This window comes from Panthera uncia, chromosome D2 (assembly GCF_023721935.1).
Source record: "Panthera uncia isolate 11264 chromosome D2, Puncia_PCG_1.0, whole genome shotgun sequence".
NCBI lineage: Eukaryota > Metazoa > Chordata > Mammalia > Carnivora > Felidae > Panthera > Panthera uncia.
In genome coordinates this window covers 22820688-22846596 of record NC_064818.1, presented here as the reverse complement: position 1 = coordinate 22846596, position 25909 = coordinate 22820688, and the positions used below count along the sequence as shown (strand labels likewise).

General features: G+C 43.7%; 1 protein-coding gene across 2 annotated transcripts; it reads right to left on the bottom strand.

Annotated features, from left to right (window-relative positions):
* On the bottom strand, positions 1–22654 carry ZNF365 (zinc finger protein 365). 2 transcript variants are annotated; one of them, XM_049645107.1, is made up of 4 exons: positions 21897–22654; positions 8154–8334; positions 1202–1239; positions 1–464 (listed from the first exon to the last, which is right to left on the bottom strand). In XM_049645107.1, the coding sequence occupies exons 1-4, from the start codon at positions 22637–22639 to the stop codon at positions 203–205; spliced, it is 1224 nt and encodes a 407-aa protein (XP_049501064.1). In that variant the 5' UTR covers positions 22640–22654; the 3' UTR covers positions 1–202. The 2 variants fall into 2 exon arrangements, 1 of the variants encoding a protein (XP_049501064.1); XR_007460715.1 differs by lacking the exons at positions 8154–8334; positions 21897–22654 and adding an exon at positions 4401–4680 and having other exon boundaries at positions 416–464.
* Positions 22655–25909: the final 3255 nt, after the last annotated feature.

Here is a 25909-nt window from a genome sequence, read left to right as displayed (position 1 = left end):
TAATAAAACTCTGGTTCCCCGAGATTCCCGTTTGTCAAATTCTGGTTAATCCAGGTGCTTGTACGGACACAAAATAAATGTGTTATGCCCTTCTTTTTCCCAATGTGTCTTACTATGGGATGTATCCAAAAGGGCATTATTGTTGGCCCCTAGAACAACATTCCACAAAGTCCAGCAATGGTGGTCCAGGGCCACCCCCCTTTCAGATGATGTTCACAATTGCTGTGGGCTTCTTTTTGGCCACCTTGGGCCTGATGTTGCCTTTTCGGCAAAACCCCAGAGGCTCCCCTTTCTTCGATGGTCTGCAGAGTTCTCGTGGGGACTCAGCCTGTTCGTGAATGGACTTAGCGGGCTGCATGCTGGCTCTGTCATCCTTGGCTTTTTTCAGGTAGCTCCTTCCCTTTGGATGAAAATGGATCTTGAGATCAGCGTGGTTACACACAGAATGTGGGTGCCCTCGACTTCTACAGATGGTCGCACAGAGGGAGATGAGCAGAAAGAAAGATTTTGTTTAGAACCTTTAAAGAAAAAACCCATCCCTGGCACAATCACTCCTGCATGCTAGAGTGGCAGTAATGCCACCAGTTAAGTCAAATATAAATTGGTATTTTTCCTTCAAAAATTCCTGTGGCCTTCACGAAACGACCTCATGACGTCAAATTCCCAGGGAGATCTTGCTAGCTGTATTCACCAGTGATAAGACTGAGACATAGAAAATTTAAGTGACTCTCTAGGATTAAACATACACAGCTGGTCTCTGGAAAAGTTGGGACCAGAATCCATAGCCCTGGACTCTTTAAGTGACTGTATATAGTAGTAGCAAAGCAATTACAAAGTATATGAATCATAGTATAAATTTACACATCTGTTTATATTATAGATATCTAATGTAGCACACACACATTAATAGCACTGTAGAGCTATTATGACTATAACTGTACTTCAATAAGAGAAAGTTACACTACAGAATACTGTAAAAGTACTCCAGTAATACTATCATACTGCCATATGGCATTTGCTATAAGGCTATCAGCATCGTTAAAAATCATATCCACAATTTACAAAATTAGGTACACGGGCAGGTACATTTTCACTTAAGACTTCCAAGTCCACTTATAATATAGATACCATATAAAACGTAACAGGAAAATACATTATGCAAACATTATCAAATGGCCCAAGTATAAAAAGATATACATACAGGCATTTGGGTTTCCTATTTGAGGAGATATCTGTAAGCTGAAGGAAAACAAATAAGAAGAAACATTACTTCGCTTGAACGTTGGAACTGACTTTAAAAATCTTTCTCGCTTCTATTTTTAAGAAATTGTTCCCATTAAGGAAGCCAGTAACTGCTATGGGTAACACGGCCCATGGCACCTGCTATCCCAGCACTGAACGAGAACGTCTTGTCTCGTGTTCAGCCTCAGCTGACTCTGGGAGCCTCTGTGCTCCCGGTTCTGAGATTTCCAAGAAGCCATTATCAGTAGATCTAAGAAATTTCAAAATGTCGAAGAGCCCTCTAATACAGCAACATTTGAAAAAACATGTTTTATAAAACTAGAATGATATGCCATTATTTCCTGATTAATTCAGGCTGCATATGCAGCTAATTTACCACAGCTGTGGTTGGTCACAGTGTATCAACTAAAGAGAAAATTGGCATAAAATGTTTATTGCCTAAAATACATCATTTCTAAAGTGAGAGCATATGAAGACCAACTCCACAACTGTCCCTGAGGCCATCTATCACTGAGATTATTTTCCACTGCCCATAAAATATGCACTTTTGTGGTTGGGCTCAAATATCATTTGCCAAACAAATTGATAACTATCATTTTGTGATCCAGATGTCACCATCCACTTTAGAGGCAAACCCAGCGTATTCCCAACCTTCAATTCCTGATCTCCCTGGGGTAGCCTTCACTCAAAGTAGTGGTGTCATATCAGCAGGCAGACAAACAGAAGAAGAGGAGGACAAAGAAAATATGTAGTAAGGGCCATCTTGGTCTTGGGGCCCAGTATGGCCAACACACGAGTCCCTACTGTATTCAAATAATCAGAGAAACTAAGTTCAGCATAGCAGGGTCACTACCCTGGGTCATCTGTTTGCAGCTTGAGCTTTAGTCAGAAGCAAATCAGAAAGCAGCTTTTTCTTTAATTTTTAAAAAAATGTTTATTTACTTTTGAGAGAGAGAGAGAGAGAGAGAGAGAGAGAGAGAGCATGAGCAGGGGAGGGGCATAGAGAGAGGGAGGCACAGAATCTGAAGCAGCTTCAGGCTCTGAGTTGTCAGCACAGAGCCTGATGCGGAGCTCGAACCCACGAGCTGCAAGATCATGACCTGAGCCGAAGTTGGATGCTTAACCAACAGCCACCCAGCACCCCAGAAAGCAGCTTTCTTAAAACTTTGAGGGTCATGTGCCCAGCAGGGCAAGATGGGATTCTTGGCATCTGCCTTCTGATTCAGTCAAAAGTAAGCTTTATGGTTGACCCTGCTCACACTGGCTGGATTCAACACGAGATTAATCAATGTGTACAGAAAAAGGCACCTTGCCTGCATGAGGGTCATGAGGTTCTGCAATATACAAAGAAGACAGGACAGACGGCTCAGGCAAACACTAGGCTGGCAGCTTCTGGGAACCGCAGCAGTATGAGCCGTGGCCCCACAGCCACCAGTAAGGGCTTCTCAGCCCGGCTCCTTGGATAGACATTAGTATATGCGTAAACCGTAAAAACAAACAAAAACGTGTAGGGTTTTTCTTCCTCTAAATTGCCACCTACTTTGGGGCACCTGGGTGGCTCAATGGGTTAGGCATCTGACTCAATTTCAGCTCAGGTCACAATCTCACAGATTTGTGGGTTCAGTCTCTGCATCAGGCTCTGTGCACTGGCAGTGCAAAGCCTGCTTGGGATTCTCTCTCTCGCTCTCTGCCCCTCCCCTACTCACGCTGTCTCTGTCTCTCTCAAAAAATAAACTTTAAAATAAATAAAGTGCCTCCTACTTTTTAAAATTATTCTTAAGGCATAACAAATTTTTTTCACTTTACTATATCTATGTATGTATATAGTACATACAAACTAAGCATATAGTTTGATGATATGTTGTACATGTATATGTAATACTCTGGGATTTTATGTAAAACTGTGTGTGTGTGTTTACATACACATACATACTTCCCTCCCTGAGGAAAAGGCGAACAATGTTATCAAATGTTCAAAGAGGTCCCTGACTTCCAAAACGTTTTAAGAACCAAAACCTTGGTGCCTATGAATGTCACTGATGGACCCTGCTGGGACCTCAGGAAATTAAAAGAATTTACTGTATATTACATAAAGGGAAATGCACAAGTGTGGGTGCCGATGAGCCATAAGCCTCACATATACGCACATGTACAGGTACCATAACTTGTGCATGTCGGTACATCACCCACTGGATAAAATACGGACTACATAACCACAATTAACCCTCAAAACAACCTTATGAGACAAGCATTGGCATCCCCCTTTCACAGATGTAGAAAACAAGGCCAAAAAGTGATGCAGCTGGTTTGAAGCCTCAGTCTTTACCAGTGTTAGAGCTGGGCTTCAAACCCAAGTGAGCACATTCCAAGTCCAAACAAGACTTCACTCGGCACAGCCTTCTCAAAGAGTATGTGTTTGTGTAAAAGTGTGCAGTTTGTACACAAAAGTTTCGTGGAATCCATAGCTGGGCTGGAATTTCTCCAGTGATCCTATAGATCATGGGGCCTCGGGTGGAGGCAGGGTGGTTATCACAGTCCCCACAGAACCTCACATGCTCTCCTCCCTGTGAACACAAGAGGCCACTGTTCCTTCTGGCCATACAGCCGCAGGCAGACAGGAACGCTCTTCCTCCTTAACCCACCTCACTGTCTCTGTTTTCTCCTCGTCCAACTATTTTGCCTTCTTTTTGTTTAGGAAGAGGCGAGTTTGGGGATGGGGATCGAGAGAGTCCTCAAGGAAGGTTCCAGGTTGGAAAAATATAAATAAATTTGTACTGAGAGCCAACCTATGTACTTCTAAAACTCAAACGTGGTGTCTCGGGTTGTTTTGGGTTAGAGAAACTGGACACCCAGCTCTCCTCCAACCTCCCTTGGTGTAAATAGCAGCACTGCAAACTGAACTGTTCAGGCCAAAACGTTAGATCCATTCTTGATTCCTCCCTTTCCCTCACCTGCTAAAAAAGTAATCCTTCAGCAAGGCCAACTGGTTTAGCCAATTCTATTCCCACGATACACCCCATACCTGCCATTTCTCTCCATCTCTGCTCTCACCAAGCTACCATCTGCCACACCACCACAGCCTTCTAACCTGTGTCCCAGTCCTGCACCTATCTGTTCCCCCACCCCGCAGCCAGAGTGATTGTGCTAAAACAGCTCACCTCCTGCTCACAACTGTCCAATCAATGGCTTCTCTCTGTTCTAGAATGGGTCCAAACTCCTTATGTGACCCAGAAACCCCGGCATGATCTGGATCCTTCTTGAATCTCTGACTTCAACTCTTCTCACGCAAACATGCCAAGCTTGTTCCCTTCTAAGCCACTTCCCAGTGTGCACAGAGCTGCCTTCCTCTGGTTATTCAGGTCACAGTCTAAATGTGGCCTCCCGTGCAGGGCTGTTCCTGACCATAAGGACCACTCAGACACATCATCTTACTTTTTCCTTTAAAGGGGCTGTCACCACAGGAAACCATCTTTGTTGCATGTTTACTTGTTTATGATGCCGTCGCCTTCCTCATGAGAGCAGGAACCTCACCTACCTCATTCACCCAGTTTCCTCGGCACTCAGAAAGAGCTGTGTCCCCAATAAACGTGTATTAAATGGGTGGCAGCTAGTCCTAACTTAGCAACCTACCGGAAATAAATGCAACACTTAAAATAAGATTATCCAAGCTGTTTCATGACCTTCCATTTGGGCAGTTCTGTGCGTGTTTTTGGCAGATGGGATATTAGGTCACTTTAGGTCTAATTCAACAGCATTTTTCAGAGCATAAAGACAAAGGATCTGAGTAAGCATGTTACATTTTTAGAAATCAGGCAGGTGAAAAAGGAACACAAATGCTCAAGGGAATTAAGGGGAAAACAAAGAGGCTGAAAACATTATTTCAGAAAAGGCACTAACTGGGGTGGCATGCCAGGCTGTCATAAGCTGAGGTGTGGAGGGAATGGGTCAGAATGTTCTGCTCCCTCCCAGGGTGCACTGGGGCAAGGAGCTCTCCTGGGTGGGGCTAGGCTCCAGAAGCCTGGGCTGGTCAGTGCTTTGTACCTTCACTAAGGTGGGCCAAATAAGTCAATAAAGCTATGATTCAGAGCTTTTCCTGCCAAAAGCATCCAAGTTCCTCTGTGTGTGTACAACAACCACAGGAACCCTGGGAGGCCAGACTTAGCACGTGCCTTACATCAAAGACACTGTTCCTAATTTCACAGGTGCATGTATAGTGTTAAGATGACATAGATGAAAGGAAAAGGCAGAAACGGTCTGAAGGACCGAAGACTGCACTGTGATGCGGTGCATTATGGTCCAACGCAGAGTTGAGAGGACTTCCATGAAAACAGGGAAAGTACTCAATCCTTTCGGAAACAAAGCACCTCATTCCTGGTCTTCTCAGGGCAATGTGTCCTCCCCACGGGAGTCCCACAGTCCACCTCACTGTGGCCTGACCATGTCCTACTCACAGTCAGTGCTCACTTCTATCTTCCCCACTATCATCTTGACTGCATTTTACTTTCTTTCCATTACTCAATTCTTCCTTAGGTAGATCAAGTCTGATGAAGGCAGATCATGCCATGTTTAGGACACAGAAGGCATAAACACAACTATGTATCAAGTTCCTGCTGTGTCTGTATATATATGTATGCACACAAATGTGTGCCTGTAGATCTACGTATTTATGTGTCATACGTGTGTGTTGTGTGTGTACAGGCAGGCACACATGCACGTAACTTCATATATACATAGCTGACTAGAGCCGCTGAGATGCTGTCCAACTTGTGACTATGTGGTGCCACTGTGATGAAAATAATGACTAGCAAAGTCTTTGAAAAGATGTTTAATTTTCAAAGTGGAAAAATAAGCAGAGGAAAGTGAGCACAGAAATATAAGTAAGAGAGAGAACTATTCGGTTTCCTCTCTTCCTCCTTGCCTTCCATGATTTTCTCTCTTTCTTTAAGATCCTCTTGGCTTAGTATAGTAAAATTTTACACATTTCTTAGCTCTGGGTTACTTATAAGCCTAAATAGTCAAGCTGTTAATGCTACACTTTTATTTTAGAATTCTTAACCACCAAAGTCAGGTGATGATCGGAGAATTTAAGAGGCACAAGACCCTAGCGAGCATCTAGTCCAACTGCTTCATTTTAGTTTAGTTTGTTATTAACTTTTTTAATGTTTATTTATTTTTGAGAGAGAAAGAGACAGATAGACACAGATGTGAGTGGAGGAGAGGCAGAGAGAGAGGAAGACACAGAATCCGAAGCAGGCAAAAGGCTCTGAGCTGTCAGCACAGAGCCCAACATGGGGCTCGAACCCATGAACTATGAGATCATGACCTGAGCCAAAGTTGGACACTTAACTGACTGAGCCACCCAGGCACCCCCAACTGCTTCATTTTATAGAAGAATTACAGGTCCAGGAAGACAAATGGTCTCATCCAGTCAGGAGAGGGGAGCTAATGATCTGGAAGCCAGGCCTTTTCACCTCACATGTGAGCTCCGTGACTTCATGCTGCACTCCCTCCCAATAGAGGGCAGGATGGGAAAAAGGCAAGAAAGGGTTCAGTGTGTCCTTCCAGCCACAATGAGTTATGACTGGACTCTACAGAGGAGGGAAGTATAGGCTCCCTCTCAGACCACAGACACCAACAGGAAAATAATCAACACGCACACGGCTGCAACTGCTTTGATTACAGTAACTGAAATCTCACAGAAGTAACAAACTTACTTCTTTCCAGTCTATTTTTGTTCCTGACTGGAAACTTCTAGAGCTCCCATTGTTTCACTGCTCTAAGGCTGAGTGTACATTACAGTAAGACGGCAGGTTTCTTCACTTCTTCCTTCCTCTCTCCCTTTTTCTCCTGTTGTCTGTCTCTCCCTCTTGCCTTCTTTTTCCACCTGCTTTTCATCTCATTCCTTCTTTATTTAACATGTTTCCTTTTACTCTTGGATTCCAGAATTCTCAAACTAAACTTTTTAATCAGCCAATAGCAACTTTTCCAACATTCTGGTTAGCATAAATGTTTCCTATTTTTCTTCTCCTGACATGGACAGTCCACGTGTGGGGAAGTGAAGAATCATTTTTAAATCTTTTGGGAAGGGGGTAAGCATAAATAAGGTTGAATAGATCATGAAAATAGTATAAGTAAACCACTCTGGGGTTTCAAAAATCCTTTCTTTGGCTTTTGTTGCTTATAAGAAAAAAAAACTGTTTGGAGGGCAAATCTGCCCAACCATCTCCCTCATCTGGAGCACGGGTGTTGTATCTCCTCCCACCCCCAAAGCGACCAGAGAATCTTGATCAAGCCACTGAGGAGAATCTGGACCTTCAGCCGTATGCACGGTTCTCATCTGGGCTCTGGGGGTCTCTTAAGTCCCTGAAACGATACGTAAACTTGTATGCAGAAATCTATTATAGAACTGTCACTTGTGAAATTTTCTAAGACCTTTTCAAAATCTACTTAAAGAATGTTTCAACTATAGAGACTATCGGAAGGTGCTGTCCTTCCGGTTAAATAAAAAAGAGGTACGTGGCTAGATCCCACTGTTACTTAAAAAGGCCAAAGCTTTCTTAAGATTCTCTTGAAGAGCTCCAAAATGGGACATACTTTCCAATCTACTTGATCGCCCAGGTTGACACCGATGATCTGCTTGGACACTTCCAACTCTGTTACTCTGTAATATAAAACTATTCCTGCCTGTTTATCTCGGTGTGGAGTCGCAGGCTGAAGACAACTGTGCATCCCAGATCTCGTCTTGGATCCCCTGGTGTCACTTCGTAACACAGGCATGGCTGGTGCAGGGCTTTCAAATGACGCCTAGAAGGTTCCTGTAAGTCATTCCCCAGCTCCCTCTTCCTCTGTCCTGGACCCAGTCTCGCCATATCCAAGGACCACAGCTTGGTGGCTGGACCTGTGTGACTTACCATGTGCTCACCGATGTCCCGGCAGAGGCCAGCGGCCTGCTGGCTTTGGTAGTACTCTAACTGCTTTTCTGCCACTTCTACCCGTTGCAGCAGATTCTCAATAAAGTCCTGGAGCCGAGCTTTCCCTTGAACCTCCTTCTCAGCTGCTGCTTCCAGGAAATGGTTGAATGTAACAACTTCTCTGCAAGGCAAAAATGTCAGAACACAGAGCGGAGAAATGAGACAGGAATTCATTCACTCAGCACATATTTATTGAGTGCTTACTATGCGTCAGGTACTGCCCTTGGCAGTATGCTCACGGCCATGACAAGAGATAATGCTACATTTCCGTGGTTACGTTTAGAGATTACATTTTAGTAGAAAGAGACAGTCATTATAAAATATACAAATCAATACATATGTCAGGTGGTGGTAAGTGCTACGGAGAAAACAGGGACATTGGACGCAAAGGGACAGAAAGTAACAGAGGGAGGGAGCGTGTGAGTGAGATTTTAGAAAGCAGAGTCAGGGATGACCTGGATGGGGATACATTTAGACAGACACCTGAAGGAAGCAAGGAATAAGCCAGGCAGATATCCAGGGACAGCAAGCCAGGCCTTGGGTGGAAACATGCAGACAGGACTGAGGCACAGCAAGGAGGCCTGTGTGGCTGGAGCACAGGGAGGAAGGGGGAGGACAGGCAATGTAGGGGCCACCATGAGGATGCTCGATTTTCTTATAAATGACATCAGAAGCCACTGGACGCTTTTGAGAAATGTTCTGACTTACATTTTAAAAGTATAGCTGTTGTGGGGGAGAAAAGAGTACAGAGAGGAAACAAAAGGCCAGGCTGAGCACTTCAGTGTATAAGATGAGTCACCTTGTCCAACTGTGTGTTTCAGCTAAAAGTGAAACAGTCCAAGACATGCCATCCCCAGGCAGATGCAAGGACCGCTGGGAAAGCTATTTTAGAGGACACAGGACAATCAACGTGCAGGGTGCCCTTCCCTAAAAAGCTGAGGAAAATACCTAAAACAACATTCCGTTATCCACATAACTGTGATTCACAAATCCAGAAAAAAATTTTTTAATTTACATTCAAGTTAGTTAGCATATAGTGCAATCATGATTTCAGGAGTAGATTCCAGTGATTTATCCCCTACATATAATACCCAGTGCTCATCCCGACAAGTGTCCTCCTTAATAATGCCCCTTGCCCATTTAGCCCCTCCTGCCACCCACAATCTCTCCAGCAACCCTCAGTTTGTTCTCTGTATTTAAGAGTTTCTTATGTTTTGTCCCCCTCCCTGTTTTTATATTATTTTTGCTTCCCTTCCCTTATGTTCATGTGTTTTGTATCTTAAATTCCACATATAAGTGAAGTCATGTGATATTTGTCTTTCTCTGATGAATTTCACTTAGCATAATATACTCTAGTTCCATCCAAAGAAAAATTTAATAACCTTATTACTACTTTGTATCTTCTTATTTCCAATGCATGTATGAAAACCATACTTTTTTTGATTTATAATAAATCAGTTTTTTATACAAACTCAAACACATCAGAAATGTAAAAGAAACCCCATTATTCTGAAACAATGTAACAATTTGGTAGCCATTCTCATGAGCAACTCTACAAATACACACACACACACACACACACACACGACCAACAGGTGCTTATTATCACAACTCCATCCAATTTGCCTTACTTAAGGAGAAATTATGAAGATCCTTTCAGCCTTTCCCTTTGTATGCCCTGCCACGCCCACTAGAGGCAATGAATTTCTATAATTTTACTACCTGTTGGATATAGTATTTCTTTTATAGGTCTTCAGAATCTCTCTCGACCTTCAAGGAGTGCCCCCTCATTTTTCTGGCCATGTTCAACTTATGCAGAACCAAGATTCTAAAGACTGATCATCATCCTCCCAGCCTCTTTCATTTTAGATTAAGAAATCCCACTAAAAAGGATGTAACCTCAGGGTGCCTGGGTGGCTCAGGCGGTTAAGGGTCTGAGTCTTGATTTCTGCTCAGGTCATGATCTGTTCATTAGTTGGAGCCCTGCTTGGGATTCTCTCTCTCCGTCTCTTTCTGCTCTCAAAATAAATAAATAAATAAATAAATCTAACCTCATGCAGCTGCTCTAGACAGTTGATGAAATTCATTGTCTTCTCTGTACTTTCCACTCAGTGCCATAATTTCTTGAGAGTAGAACTTCAGGTAGGTCTGGCCCAGGAAGTTTTGTAGAAGATCTTTACAAAAGAGCTGGTAGTGGTTTCCAGCTCCTTTATTCTGTACAACTAGTCAGTGACTCACTTTTACAATTAGTTGTGATTTTTTTTCTCACAAATATGTCACACTTGGTCATACTGAAACTTTTCTCACATTTCCTACAGAGTCAAACGTCTCTGTAAAACCTTGGAAATTATATACTTATAAAAATAGAAAAGAGACAGGTTCTAACATGATGCATCAAAGAATTGCTTATTATAGTAGCCCCTTTTTTTCTTGTTTCCCATCCAGGATCAAATATAAACCCCAATCCCACGATAATTCTATTATCTTTCAGTAGCTAAGAAATATTCACATAAAAGAAATGAGTCCTTTTGGAAAGGAGTTTTCTTCCATCATCAAGTTTCAAGTTTATTTCCAGATGTTTCTGTATGAGGCCTGAACGGAAGATGTGCACTTTCCAAGCTGTTCAGGCCACGGACACAAGCGAATTTTCAAGCTCTACCATGGCTCATCCAGCTTTGATCTGCCTCTTAAGTAACCCTAACTAGCAGCAAAATAATGGAAGGTCCATTCAGGTGCTACATCCAGCTTGCTACATGCTATATATCCATCACACCTCCTAGGAATGGCTGAGATGGAGCGCAAAAGTATCGCTAGAAAACACAGCCCAGGAAACGTCTGTTCCTTCCTCTTTCTAACATTAAGGTGCCCATTCGTTCAGAGTCAAGCCCACTGTAGATACTTCATAGGCGATATTTAGGATACCTGAATCATGACACAAGTCTCCAAACTGTACTTTTAGGGAAAGCAACCAAAACCCACAACCCTCTCCACCATCCAAAAGAAAAACACAGAGAATGAGCCAGTGAATTCTTTTTCAATTCATTTTGGTTTATAATATTTACTATATCTATCTCATTACAGAAATATTTTACATTTATTATGGGAAACATAAAAGTTGACCAATTAGAAAATCTAACTCAGCAAGGGCCGAATCAGCTTTTTTGTTCTCTGTTCTAAGCCCATCATTCAATATAATACATGAAACATAATGTTCAATATATATTTGTTGTAATGAATATTTTAAAAGGACAAGGAAGAAACAAAAAATGACCCATAATCCCAACACCCAGAGGTAACTGCTATCAATATCCTTGTATATCTTTTCTAGTCTTTTTTTTTCTATGCATATGTACTATTTTGGGGCTCTCAGGCTATAAAGCTTAAAATGTAAAACAGCAATATTTGACAGCTTAATCCCATAGGATTAACATCCCAAAAGCAAGAAAACAAATCTAAGTGCAATATAGTTTATGACTGTAGCTGTATTTTTAAATCATGTAATGTTTTGCTACTGGTTCTATTTAAAACTCCTGCAAAGTAACATTAATGCTCCTAGCTGATCCTGGAGTGTTATGTTAAGTTGTAAAAGAGAAGCATCTTTTTCTAACCTCTCTCTCACCCAATTACCTTGTGCCCTGAAGCTGAGAAGTTAACACCCTTTGTATTTTTCAACCAACCTGGCACCAATACTAACTTAATTTCAGTTTATGAATGTTTCACATCAACTAAAAAAAAGAAAGACAAAGAAAAAGAAAAGACAGTTAAAACAAGTCTGATGATTTAATTTTAAATCAGAGGTTATACAAGACAATGGCTGGAAAAGTTCCTCATACCAAGAATATGTTTGGGTGTCTGTATTAGATAGAAACAGCAACAAAACCCAGTGGCTAATTATGGTATAGCATGTGTGCACAAGTTCAGATTCCCCTTTCACATCCTGTTCAATCTGGATTAACAATATCCAGAAACACCTCATATTTCCCCAAGGAATCTTGGGAATTTCCTGAATGAAAAAGGAAGAGGCTTAACTATATCGCGTTTGTAGTCTCTTTAATAATTATACCCCAGGGGCGCCTGGGTGGCTCAGTCAGTTAAGCGTCTGACTTCGGCTCAGGTCATGATCTCGCCCTCTCTGAGTTCGAGCCCTGCGTCAGGCTCAGAGCCTGGAGCCTGCTTCGGATTCTGTGTCTCGCTCTCTCTCTGCCCCTCCCCTGCTCATGCTCTGTCTCTCTCTGTCTCAAAAACAAATAAAAATATTAAATTTTTTTTTAAATAATTATACCCCAAACAGTAAAATATCCATTCAAAGTGCAAGGAAGACCAATGGATTTCAATGTAAGGGAGAACAAAATATGCACTAATATGAGTACAGGTTCCACATCTCAAGTATTCTTGAAGAAACTACCAATTGTTGACTTATGGCACAGTATCGAAGCAGAATATCCTCTGTTCTCTGAAAAAGCTATTAAAGTACCCCTCCCTCGGGGCGCCTGGGTGGCTTAGTCGGTTAAGCGTCCGACTTTGGCTCAGGTCATGATCTCGAGGTCCGTGGGTTCAAGCCCCGTGTCGGGCTCTGTGCTGACAGCTCAGAGCCTGGAGCCTGTTTCGGATTCTGTGTCTCCCTCTTTCTCTGACCCTCCCCTGTTCATGCTCTCTGTCTCAAAAATAAATAAATGTTAAAAAAAATTTAAAAATAAATAAATAAATAAATAAAATAAAGTACCCCTCCCTCTTCTTACTACAGACACACAAGAGGATGGATTTCCTTTATCTACTCCAACCAAACAACAAATTTGCAACAGACTAAATGCATACGGAACAAGGTCCAGCTGCCTTCTATTTAAGCCAGATATTAAAAATATTTGCAAAACTCATAAAACCAAGCTGCTCTCTTTGCCAAATTGTTTTTGGAAAATAGTTGTTTTTCATAGAAATATGTTACTTATGTTAACCAGTAATGGGTTTTTTTATTGCTACTTTTAAATAATAAGTCTTTTTAAATTTCTAAGTTTTAAGTTCTAATAAAGGAAATATTGATAGATAAAACTCACACAAACAAAAACTTTTGAAGGTCCTCAGATATTTTTTTTTAGCAGTATAAGGAGAAGTTGTGTCAAAAAGTTTGAGAAGTGCTGTCAGGCTTTATACATGTGATCCTGAACCTCAGAACTCGGGTGAGGGTGGGCAATGAGGGCTAGAACACTAGTAAGATGTAGTCACAGACCATACACTTATTTATTTCACTATTCAGTAATTCAACAAGCATTTATTGAATGTTAACAGGTACCGGGCTTAGTGGTGAGGCACTCGTGAACCCATGACTGTCTTCACAAAGCTTACTGCCTAACCCAGGGGTCAGCCCATTTTTCTGCAAAGGATCAGGGAGTAAATATTTTACGTTCTACAGCCCATATGGTCTCTGTCACAATTACTCAACTCTACCTAGCACAAAAAATACATAAAGACTGTATAACAATAAAACTTTATTTTTGGACACCGAAGTTTGAATTTCATATAATTTCCATATGTCATGAATTATTCTATTTCTTTTCATTTTTTTTCAAATTAAAAATTCTTAGCTCACAAGCTCCTCAAAAACAGCTAGCAGGCTGGGTCAGGCTGGTGGTATACTAACCCTTGATATGGTGGGAGAAGCAAACATTATAAATTTTTTTTTATGTGTATTTATTTTTGAGAAAGAGAGAGCACGAGCAGGGGAGGGGCAGAGAGAAAGGGAGACACAAAATCTGAAGCAGATTAGCTTCAGCTATTAGCACAGAGCCCAACATGGGGCTTGAACTCATGAACCATGAGATCATGACCTGAGCCGAAGTCAAAAGCTTAACCGATTGAGCCACCCAGGCGCCCTGGGAGAAGCAAACAAATACTGAAATAAATATGTAATTACAAAGCTGAGCGGAATAACCAAGAAAAAGAATAATACGATGCCATCAGAGAGAAGAAGAAGAGACTTGTGTGGTTTTATTTTAGGTTCTTAAACCCTGTGACTTAGAACAGTGAGAAGGCTGGAAGGCCAGATGGGAGAGAAGATAAAGGCAAACCTGAGTGAAATCCAGTCAAGCTGTGGATACAAACCAGCTTCAGGGAAACTAGCAGACTCTAGGCCACTTACAGGCCCATTGCTAGCTTCTCATATACATATTTTTTAGAAAGTTAAATATAGGGCACCTGGGTGTGTCAGTTTGTTGAGCGTCCCACTCTGGTTTCGTCTTAGGTCATGATCTCACGGTTTATGGGACCGAGCTCCCCATTGGACTCTGAGCTAGCAGCAGGGAGCCTGTTTAGAATTCTCTCTCCCCCTGCTCTTCTCCTGCTCACACATGCATGCCTGTGTGCGCTCTCTCTCTCTCTCTCTCTCTCTCTCTCTCTCTCAAAAAAAGTTAAATATGATAGGATACAAGGTTTTAGGCTTCAGCAGAAAATACGCTTATTTAAATCACTATTTGATACTAAAGGAAAAAGTATCAGCACGGGATAAGAAACTGGCCTGAAGCTTACTGCAGAATGATTCACAGAGCTAAGCAATCTGTCAGTATCCTGAGATTCAGAAAGAGGCAATGAGTGAAAAAGTCCTTTCAGTGCTATCGAAGCTTTATTTAGAAAAACTATTTGTTCCCTCATGTGCTCATTCATTTACAGGGTGGCCATAAGGTCTGAGACACAGATAATATTTCATTTTTTTTTACAGATTGAACCCCTCAGTTACTTCTGAGGTGGGTTAAAGGCAAAATAATTCAAAAAAAAAATCAAAGATATACTATCATGTGACAAACCCACTCTAGAAGCAGGTGTAAAGAAGGGCACCTGGGTGGTTCAGTTGGTTAAGCGTCCAACTTGGCTCAGGTCATGATCTTGCAGTCTGTGAGTTCGAGCCCTGCATTGGGCTCTGTGCTGACAGCCCAAAGCCTGGAGCCTGCTGCAGATGCTGTGTCTCTCCCTTTCTCTGCCCCTCCCTCACTCATGCTCTGTCTCTCTCTCAAAAATAAACATCAGAAGCAGATGTAGCGATAGAGGGAAATGTGCATTAATGCACCACAGTGTTCACTGCAATTTTACATAGGCATTGAACCATGCGTTGTTAATAAGAGGCAACACACTGATCACATCATGTATTATAATTTATAGTTATTTCCCTATGTGTCCAGCTTTCATGGCCACCCTGTAGCCTCATGCTCCCCTTGGGCCTCATAAATGCACAGCACCTCCCTCTCTGCTCCAGCACCAGGGAACTCCCTTCATTCAGCCTGTGAACCAGATTCTTATTTCTGAACATGCTGTTCTTCCACTGGGGTCCCTTCCTCTGCGTCTCCCTAGTCTCCACTCTTCAGGAGCCTTCTAACCTCAGGGCTCTCCTGTTAGGAAGCTTTCCCACACATGCCTAGGTGCGGGGTAGGTAACCTGCTGTGTTCTCCCGCAGAACGCTGCCCCTTATCACACTGCACACTATAGAGAGGGTTAGTCATGCCATTTGTCCCATTCCACTGTGAGATCTGTAAGGTCAGGGACCTTGCCTGCCCTTCTGCTGTGCTACCCCAGTATCGAACATGAGCCCAGCACACAATACAGGTGCAAAAAATTCCTGCTGAACGCACAAAATGTAAAACTACATCTCTAGTTGAAACTCTGTAACTGACAAAAAGATCCTGAGGTTTCTTTTTATCTTTTTCCAAACAAGTACTGGGGCATAAAACCAAAAAGTAATCCACAATACAGGCACCTCCCACAAGGCTGAGGGTGGGATCTAAAATTGATGCCTCTCTTCTATTCTTAAATAACACTTTAAAATCATATTCTCCTCCCAAAGGCAAAGCCCTACCAAGTTATTTAAATTTCATTTTACATTACTGATTTATGAACCTCTTTGGAGGTATGTGAAATGGTAAAAATACCTCTAGCTAAAAATAGTCTAGCTATTGATCACAGAGCACTTCAGACAGACCGTAATGTCAGCCACGAGGCAAATCCTGAAGCTGGAGTCAACCCCTTTCCAATGCTGGGAGCCTGGCTGCAACCTTGGGAGCTCAGGGTTGGCTCCGATGTACCCCAAGGAGCCCCCCACAGGGTGGAATCCGCACCCACAGCCCGTCTGAAGTCACGTCATCCCTACTTTTGGTGACCCTTTGCCTCATCTTTCTCTTTCGGCTTCTTTGACTAAACCAAAAGGTATATAGTTCTCATTAAGATCTACCTAAGTAAGTCAAATTACTCTTATTGGTAATAAGTAGGTCAACACTACATTCTAAGCCCCTCAGTCCAGAGAGAGAAAAAAGATGCACTAACGTGAGACACACAGAAAAACTGAATATTTTCCTTGGTCTCCAAATTTTACCATCCATAAAAGGGCATGTTTGACATCTAGCTTTTCCTATATTAGTTTGTAAATCTTCATGGGAAACAGCCTGGAAAGAGAGGACCTCATTTATCTAAACACATTAAAATGTGGAGCAAACAGACCCCTTCCTGTTCCACTGAACCCTACGTGTAACATGATTTTTCCTGGCCTGTTTCCTAGCAATGGATCCATCTGGAGACCAAGTTGTCTACTCACTGCTTTAGCTGATCAAAAATAGGAATGTTGTAATTAAGTGGCAAGAGGGTTTAGCTATGCAAAGCAAGTTACCAAGTCAAACTTACCTTTAAATTTTTTTTAATGTTTATTTATTTTTGAGAAAGAGAGAGAGAGAGACAGAGCGTGAGTGGGGGAAGAGCAGAGAGAGGGGGAGACACAGAATCCAAAGCAGGCTCCAAGCTCTGAGCTGTCAGCACAGAGCCCGACACGGGGCTCAAACCCACAAACCGTGAGATCATGACCTGAGCCAAAGTCGGACGCTTAACCGACTGAGCCACCCAGGCACCCCCAAACTTACTTTTAAAAGGCCAGCATCCCAGAGCCAGCTTTGGGATAGAAACCTATTTGGATAGAAACCTAAATGCACATTACCTGGCTCAGGTTACCCCTGTATCCCTTTTTTATCATATCAAAATGTGTAATTTTACCTCCTGGTCTCTTCCTGCCATGAAAGGAGAAACTGGACTCATTTGGTTTACTACTGTATGACCTAGAACAGCACCTGGCATTCAGCAGGCACTTAGTGGAAGGTTTGTCTTCTGGCCAACTCCCAGCCAAAAACAGGGCAAATAATGAAGGAAGAAGGGAAAGATTATATCTATCGTAACCTGCAAGGGAGTAGGATGGAAATTAGGTAGAATTACAAAGAGGCCCCTCACCATAATCAAGGGCTGGCAGGGGCACATGCTCCATTTGGACTGGCCTCGGACATCCAGAGAGTCAAGTTAAAAGCCCTTGTGGCAAGTTAAAAGCCCTGGGCTGGTGCTCCAGAAGTTTAATATCATAACCACACTTATGACGCTAGCATTTCCCTATTTCCCACCACCTTTGATGCCAGCTGACATTTCCTTTAATCTCATCAGAAAAATACATGATGTCACCATTGCGGCTCTCTCAAAACAGCAAAGAAGCAAGCTCATTCCAAAATGGACCAGCTTCATTATTACATAAGTCTTGACGCTTTGGGCAAATACCACATTTTCAAAAGTCTGGCTGAGACAGTGAATTAATGGAAAAAAGCACTCAGCAGAGACACAGGGAATATTGGCTTCAATTTCAGCTCCACCACTAAATTTTTGGGTGAGTCATTCCACTGTGCTGGTCCTTATATTCTGCCTCTATAAAATGAGAGCGTTATCTTGAAGGAGACGAGGAGTACCTTCTAGTTCTAAAATCACATGATCTCCTCGGGGCCATCTCCAATAGTCTCCCTTCTCCCTGCTATTCCCTTCAATGTCGATCTCCCCTGGTCACCCCGGCCACCAATGCAAATACTCACCTTCCTCCTCATTCCCCAGTGTGGCCTTGCCACATAAAATGGTTTATCTCTAATAGTTTATCAATTTGAAACCATGGCTTGTATTTAAGCATTTGTTCAAACTACCTTGGGTCTGAACACAGACATGTTCACAGATACGTTTTACTCTTCCCATGAAGAGTGTTAGCCCCTCAGGGGAAAAGAGCATGAATTTCATATTCCCTATATACACCTAGCACAGTGCTGGGCACATCACGGGTACTCAATTAGGACTTTCCAGCCTTACCTGCAGGAGGAGGTACAAGAAAACTTGGGATTACTGTTATTCCACTGATGTCCTCCAAACTTTGGGTGACCAACTCGGCCACAAATCAGCTAGTATCCAAGTTTATCCTTTCTTGTTAAGGGATACCTTACAGCAAGGTTGGCTGGGATTGATTTACCTGATTACGGGCAGTGCTACCCTATAGCTCTGAATACTCCTGAATAAGTAAGTACCTGTTTCAATAGGACTTTTTAAAGTGGCAGAGACTTTGTGAAGACAAGGCACACCTTTTTGGATGTGCACTCCAGAAACATACAGATACCTCTCTACAGACGTGTGATGAGACTCACCAGCACCAGAGTGTAAGATGCTGCCTATTCAAACAATCTCCTCTGTCATCAAGTGTACACAGGACTTCCACAGTCCAAGGGGTTCAGCCTGCAGACGGCTGCAGGGCAGAAGCAGCCCTGGAGTCTTTTATTTCAGTTCAAAAAAAAAAGAGGATTTTAAAGTTGAGAGAACAAATCCGTAAGCAGAGGAGGCTCATGTGAAATCCATTAGTAAGAGAGCCTCATGTAGATGTTTGCATTTTTTTAAAACACCATCTGTGTCTCGAAGGGTCCCCAGAGTTTAAGGCGATTTCGAATCGGACTGTAACCGCCTACTTCCTCTCACAAATGAGTCTTGAGAGCTCATTCGGAGGGGGTTAGCAGGGCAGTGCAGTTCCTGGTTAGTTCACGGCCAAATAGGATCTTCTCATATCTAAAAGGTCACGTCTCCGGTGGAAGGCACAGCTCTGTGAGGGATGGTGAGGAGGGAAGGCACACATCCCAGCCAGGCAAATCCAGTCAAATTAACGCAGTTTCAGCGGTATGGCAGCTGCGCAGCTGGCTTGCATCCCCATTTTGGGGGCAGGGGTGGGCATCAGGGAGGCTGAACACTACTATAGACTCCGAGGGGGCTGGCCACAGTCACCCTCTCAGACCAAGAGCTCCAGTGTCCTTTCTGGAAACAAGACCCTTTCAGTGCTATTTTATGTACAGAAAGAGTGATTATTTGAGGCCTGAATACAGAAACTGATACGACAGACCAAATAAAAGCTTAAAAAAAATGACGATTTTGTTAATTTTATGTTTAAGAGTATAAGGCAGTTTCACTGTATTTTCATTTAAAGTTTTTTTTAATGTTATTGCTTTTTTCCCTGATAGTCCAAAATGACCTACTAAAAACCAATTCATAATTTATCTCCAAATATATTCACAAAAACGTGAAGAGATGTATGTACAAGGATGTTAAGGGAGGCATTATTTTTAATACCAGGGAAATGGAACAAAACTGTGTATTCATTAATAGCAAACTGATGAAATCAGCCATGAAGCAGCCACACCACAGAATACCATGCAATAGCCAAAAGGAATGACATAATCCTATATTTAATGCATGAAAGATGCCTACAACATACTATGTTAAAAGCAAACTCCACACATAAGTGGTAGAACAGTATGTGCCATGATTCCGTTTGGGAAAATAATTCTCTCTGCATATAAAGTACAAAGGGCTGTGTGTACACAGGAAAGGGCTGGAAGGACATTCACAGAGCTAAACAGTGGCTGTCTCTGGAGGAAGGAGTAGGGTACGCTTGGAGAAGAGGGAGACTTTTAGTACATGCATTTCCACCCTGTTAAATCTTTTTTTACAAGTATGGATTACTTTTTCAATTGGTCCTCAGGTGACCACACTGGATTAACATTACTACAACTGATCCATGCATGGCCCACTAAGTCAGTTAACCACATGTTTTTCATAAGAAAGCACTCTTGAACCCACAACCCAAAATAAAAGTTAGAACCTTGCCAACAACCTAGATCTAACTATCTGATCCTCCCTGCCATCATTCTGTCTTCCCTCCAGGCAACCATCGGCCCAAATCCCACATTCATTTTGACTTGTGTAATTAATAAATAAAACATGACAATAAATATGTGCAATTAGTTTGTTTTACTTTTAAATTCACTGCTCGTCAATCAAACAGAAATACCACAAATGTAATTCTAAGCTTTTCTTTGCACATAGGGAAACCCATCTGCCATTTTTCCAGTGACGCAGTATTAATCACCCTGGTAGCCATAATGGGTATTGGCACTAACTTCCCACCAGGAAACTCCCCACGCCAAGAGAGAAACTTTTTGTTAGAGATCATTTCCCTAAAAGCAAATAAATCAGTGGCTAACTCAAATCTGTCCTCACTCTGTAATTAAAAAAATTTCTAGTTGATCAGAGCAGGCTTTCCCTGTAGGTCAAATGTAGGCATTTAGTGATACCGGGTGATGATCTCTTTAATACACACGGTTTCTTATCCTCTTGCCAAATGAAGGAAGCTTTAATTACTACACTTTAAGAGGCAATGCATGATAGAAGAGTGCCAGTGGGCAAAGAGAGTATGAAATTAAGTCCATCTCTATAATATAATCTAAATTACTTGAAATCTTCCTTCTAGGTTGTCTTAGAGTACCAATTTGTATGCCCTTTGATTCTACGAATTCTGAACCTCCATTTAAAATTAAATTCAACACTCCGCATTTGGGAAATACACTGCATTGTTATGTATGCTTTTCTAGTTTGAGTGGATGCCATAATTAATGATAAGGAAATGCTTTCCCAAGTATGATGTTTTTTAAAGTAATAGCTTGTCAACTCTTTGCAAGCAGGCCTGACCTACTCTAGTATCACGTACCATTTTACAAAAAGAAAATTCTCAAACTTAACTCATGGAAGTCAGTAGTATCAGGAAGTTTCCTCTGGGTTTCCTAATATCTGCTTCTTCCAAATAAAAACTATAATTAAATGGATTCTCAGTTAATTAACACTAGCAGATAATCCAAAATGGCAAAGAAGCCAGAACCACTGGTATTTACAGCATATTTTTACACTTGAGTAAGACAGCATCTCTTGTTCCTGACTCGACTGCATGGAGCCTATCAAGGAGGACTGGCTCCCCTAGGGCCCCTCTCTGCCTTCACGTTCAACTCCCCCCCACTCCCCAGCTGGTGCTGGATCCCACCATGGATAGAGTGCTACTGCTCTCGCTAAAAATGTTCTGTAGCTTCTAAGGCGAGAAAGAACTAAGTATTTTTTTTTTTTTAATTTTTTTTCAACGTTTTTTATTTATTTTTGGGACAGAGAGAGACAGAGCATGAACGGGGGAGGGGCAGAGAGAGAGAGGGAGACACAGAATCGGAAACAGGCTCCAGGCTCCGAGCCATCAGGCCAGAGCCTGACGCGGGGCTCGAACTCACGGACCGCGAGATCGTGACCTGGCTGAAGTCGGACGCTTAACCGACTGCGCCACCCAGGTGCCCCAGAACTAAGTATTTTGACTTTCCTGCTGCTGGGCTGCAGGCTCTACACAGAGAGGGTATATACTATCAAAAAGCCTTGTGCCTCCCAAGTTCAACTGTATCAGTGAGAAATGCAGCCAAGGTACCTTCAAGTAATAAAAACCAAACCTCGCCTTAGATATGCTTGTAAGCTGGGGGGAGGTGCCTAGAGTGATGGCACAGCACCACTTACTCTTCCTTCCTGAGCAGTTCCTCCTCTGACTCGGTCAGGCGCTGCCTAAGCGCTGCAATCATCTCCACGGCCACATCCACCTGCCGGTTCAGGGCCCGCTCCCGCCTCTGCACCTCCTGCTTTTTCTGCGTCAGCTGCACAAAGGCTGCCCGAACTTCCAGCAGTTCGGCAGTTTTCTGGGCCAACTCTTTGGTGAGTTTATCGATTCTCTTCTCGATGGTCCTGTCCACGGCCTCGACCATCCGGTTGAATTTTTCTCTGACATGAGCCTCGAAAGCAGCCTTGGTGTCCGAGGTGGGCAGGCCGGGACTGGCCCGTGGCCCCTCCAGTGAGTCCGCACGCAGGTCCACCGTGGTGTAGGTCTGCACGTAGGACACTGGCCGCTCTGCCACCACCTCGAATGGCTTCCTGTCCTTGGAGTGTTCGTGTGAAATGCTATACAAGTTAACATAGCTCGGTTTCTGCTTCACCACGTTGCCAGTGCTCTGCAATTTTCCCTGTTTCAGGGGTTCTGCGGAAGTGACTAGGTCTGTGTCTTTGAGGGATGGAAAGAGGCTGCATTTTGTCAAGAGGGTTCTTTCCTGGTAGCTGTGACTGAATTCCAGATGGGCCCTCAGCGAAGACAGGCTTCTAAATCTGGTATGGTCTCCACACCTCGGACAGCGGAATGGCAGGCACACAGCAACATTCTCAAAGGACTCCTGCCAGGGGTATCTGCTTTCCTCAAAAGCCTTCTGTTGCATTACTCTTCAAGTCCTGGGCAGGGCCAAATGAAACAGGTAGCTTACATGTCTGTTAAAAAAAATGCCTACTAAAATGCCTGTTGCCACCCATGTCCATGAGGGCAGGGACTTTTGGCTTCAAATTACTTTTGCATATAATATCTTATATTAAAATAAAAACCTGTGATCCGTGGGCCAAATCCAGCCACATTCACTCATTTCTGTATTGTCTAATGCTGCTTTTGCACTAAAGACAAAGGTGAGTGAGGCGTTGAGACAGAGACTATTTTGGTAAAGCCAAAATTACTACTTGACCTTTACAAAAAAAGTTTGCCAACCCCACCCAGGATTAAAAAAAAAAAAAAAAAAAGGAAAAAAAAAAGGTGGGTAACATTCTCTTTTAGCAGATATGAAAACTGAAGCAAGGAGGTAAAGTAATTAATTCAAAGCCAGATGGTAAATGACAGATCCAGAAGTGGAATTCAAGTTTCCTGCCCTCCTGAATTTAGTACCACTAACTGCAAACCTGTGCCCTATTTTATGGATACAATCCTGATAAGCATGAATTCCAAACGTGAGGAAAACTCACATGAGTTGTCAACATTTGTCCTGAGAATGCAAGTTCAGCGATCTTTCTTCAAGCATAGGAAAAATATCACTCAAGCTAGACGCAGTGGCATTAAGCACACAATGAGCTGGAAATTTTTCAACCTGAGATTTCACCTTTAGTTATTGTTGTGATGACATAAACCAAAATGTTATCATTGTCCCTCATATTACAGATTTACTGACATTTGGGAACTCAAGATATCAGATATGTTTTGACCCAAGTGGGGCCATGGCGTGGCCAAGCCTTTATAAAAATACCGTGCTCTCAATGGATTTTTCTCTGTGATCCTGTTTTCATAGGATAACCTCTAGAGATGACCAATGTTTGAACCATGCAGGTATCAGCGTAACTCTTTAGTGAGTTCTTGTTTCGTTGAAGGAATTTATTATCTTAGCCCTAGCAACAGATGACTAGTAGCAACCCTATTCTGCAAACAGGGCACACATATTCCCTCCAGGAGTAGTTTCTGCTTAAATGTAACAAGCATTGGGCCCCCAAGAGAGGAAGCTCAGCTAAGGGTCAACACTGTAAAGTGTTGTTATTGGGCCCTCAACCTCCTCAAAAGCAGAGGCGCAAATGGTCCCCAGCCAGCTAGGCAAAGCCTCCAGGTTAATAAGCCTCTGGCCCCCCAGAGAGGGGAAGCTCTTCCTGTGCTACACCTGGCTGTTTAACGACCAGTTTTGTGGACACAGGATGCACAGCCTGGCCCAAAAGGCCCAAGAAAGGGAAGTCTGGATTCCAGGTGGCAATGGGAAAGTGGTGGCATCCCTGAATGGGAAACCGGGTTATCACGCGCTCTGGGAGTACTCCTGCTTTCAAGGGCCCAGCGGGAACCCCAGTCCACAGGGTTGGCCGAAAAGCCCCAATTTCCTCTGCCTGAGCTGGGCAGCTGGCAAAGGCGCTGCACGGAGGGTCCCGGCTCCCCCCGCCCCCGCTCCGCCGCGGGCCGGCCCCAGGCGCCAGAGTGGATACATGCGCCCACGAGTTTCCGCAAGTGGGGGCCGCGCGCCCAACTCCCGGCCGCGTGGAGGCGACAGGCCCCCTCCCCAGCCCGGGACGGTTCCGCCGGCCCCCTCCGCCGCGCCCTGCGGGCCGGGCCGCAGGCGCAGAAGCCCAGCTGCGGCCACTTACCCGACTTGTTGCTGCAGCTGCAGCCGCTGCTGCTGCCGCCGCGGCCGGTGCTGCTGCTGCGGGAGCGAAGCGGTTTTCAGCAGAGCCGTAAATCAGGCTGAGCCGGGGCCCGCTCCCACCCCCCGCGCACCCCCGCGCCGGGACCAGCGGCGTCCAGGGCGGAGCGTGGCGCGGGCCGGCGGGGGCGGCGCGCGCGGCTGCCGGGGACCCCGGGGCGGGGGGAGAGGCCTCGAGCGCTCTGCCCGGCGTGCGGGATCACGGTCTGCCCGCCCCCCAGCCGTGGAGCGGATGGGGCTCAGGATCCCACTGACATCACGCGGGGAGCTGCTGGGATCGCTCCCCGGGGGAGGGAAGGGGAAAAGCGTGCCAGGCTCCGAGGCGCTGCGCTTTCTGCAGGCCCTGGCAAGCTTTTTTGCACTTTACAGTTACTGGGGAGCGGGAGACTGTGGGTGAAGATGAGGCACGGCTGGGCATGTTCGCGGATCTGCCCGCAGGAAGGTCCAGGTATTCGTTTTAGGACCTCTTCGTCCTAAACAACGGGGCCGAGGATGTCCCCAAATAATAACCTAATCTACTCTAGCGGTACCAGCCGAGCATCCTGGTGCTAAGTTAACCGGCAGAACTAAATCTAGTAAAGTATAAATGTTGTGAAGAAATAAGGCGAGAAGCCCCCCCCCCCCCCGCCCCCAATCTCTGATGGACACGCCTCCTCCCCCCCTTAGTCCCCAGGCACTCAATCTTCGCCCCTCCCCGCAGGAGCCAAAATTTCCCATCCTAAAGAGGTTTCTTTCCTTCTGAAAGACCCTGATGACTCAGCTTTTTTTTTTTTTTTTTTTTTTTTAAGCCTGTTTTGGTGTATTCCTAGGCAAATTCTTGAAATGTGAAACCAGGATAAGAGTTACTGCTGAGTTTTCTTGTCGCAAAGAGATTCTGTTCATCTGTAGAGTTATTTCAATGCATCTTCTTGACTCCTAAGGGTGTCTCTGTTATGGGCGCTTACTTAGTGCTTTCCACCCCGATTTTATTTGCATTGTAAACATCTCCGTAAGTATCTTAGATTTTGTTTCTTTATTTACTTTGGGCAAACGAATCATCACATCAGTGTATTTAAGAACCCACGCTCTGGAGTCAGACATGATTCAAGTCCTAATTCTAGGACTCAAAGCCTGACTTCTAAGACCTGCACCAAGTTAGACTTTTCTGTGCCTTGGATTTCTCATCTGTGAGATGGAGATAATGAGGACCTACCTCTGAATATGGTGATGAGGTTGAAACAAGGTGATGAGCACACTGTCTGACCCAGACCTACAACCCTACACAGATAAAATCAGTGCTGCTATTTCACTTACAAGAGAGGAGCCTACAGAGAAGGGGAACGAATGTGGACTCATCTCCACCTAAAGGGTGATAGAGGCGGTTGTGCTGGGGTTTGTTCTCTCTGGGAAAGGTTATATTGCATTGAATTTATCTGGTGACTCTCTTAATATGTTTATCCCCAAAATCGAGTCACTTAGTAAAATATTTGTAAGGATGAAATAAATGTACATGTA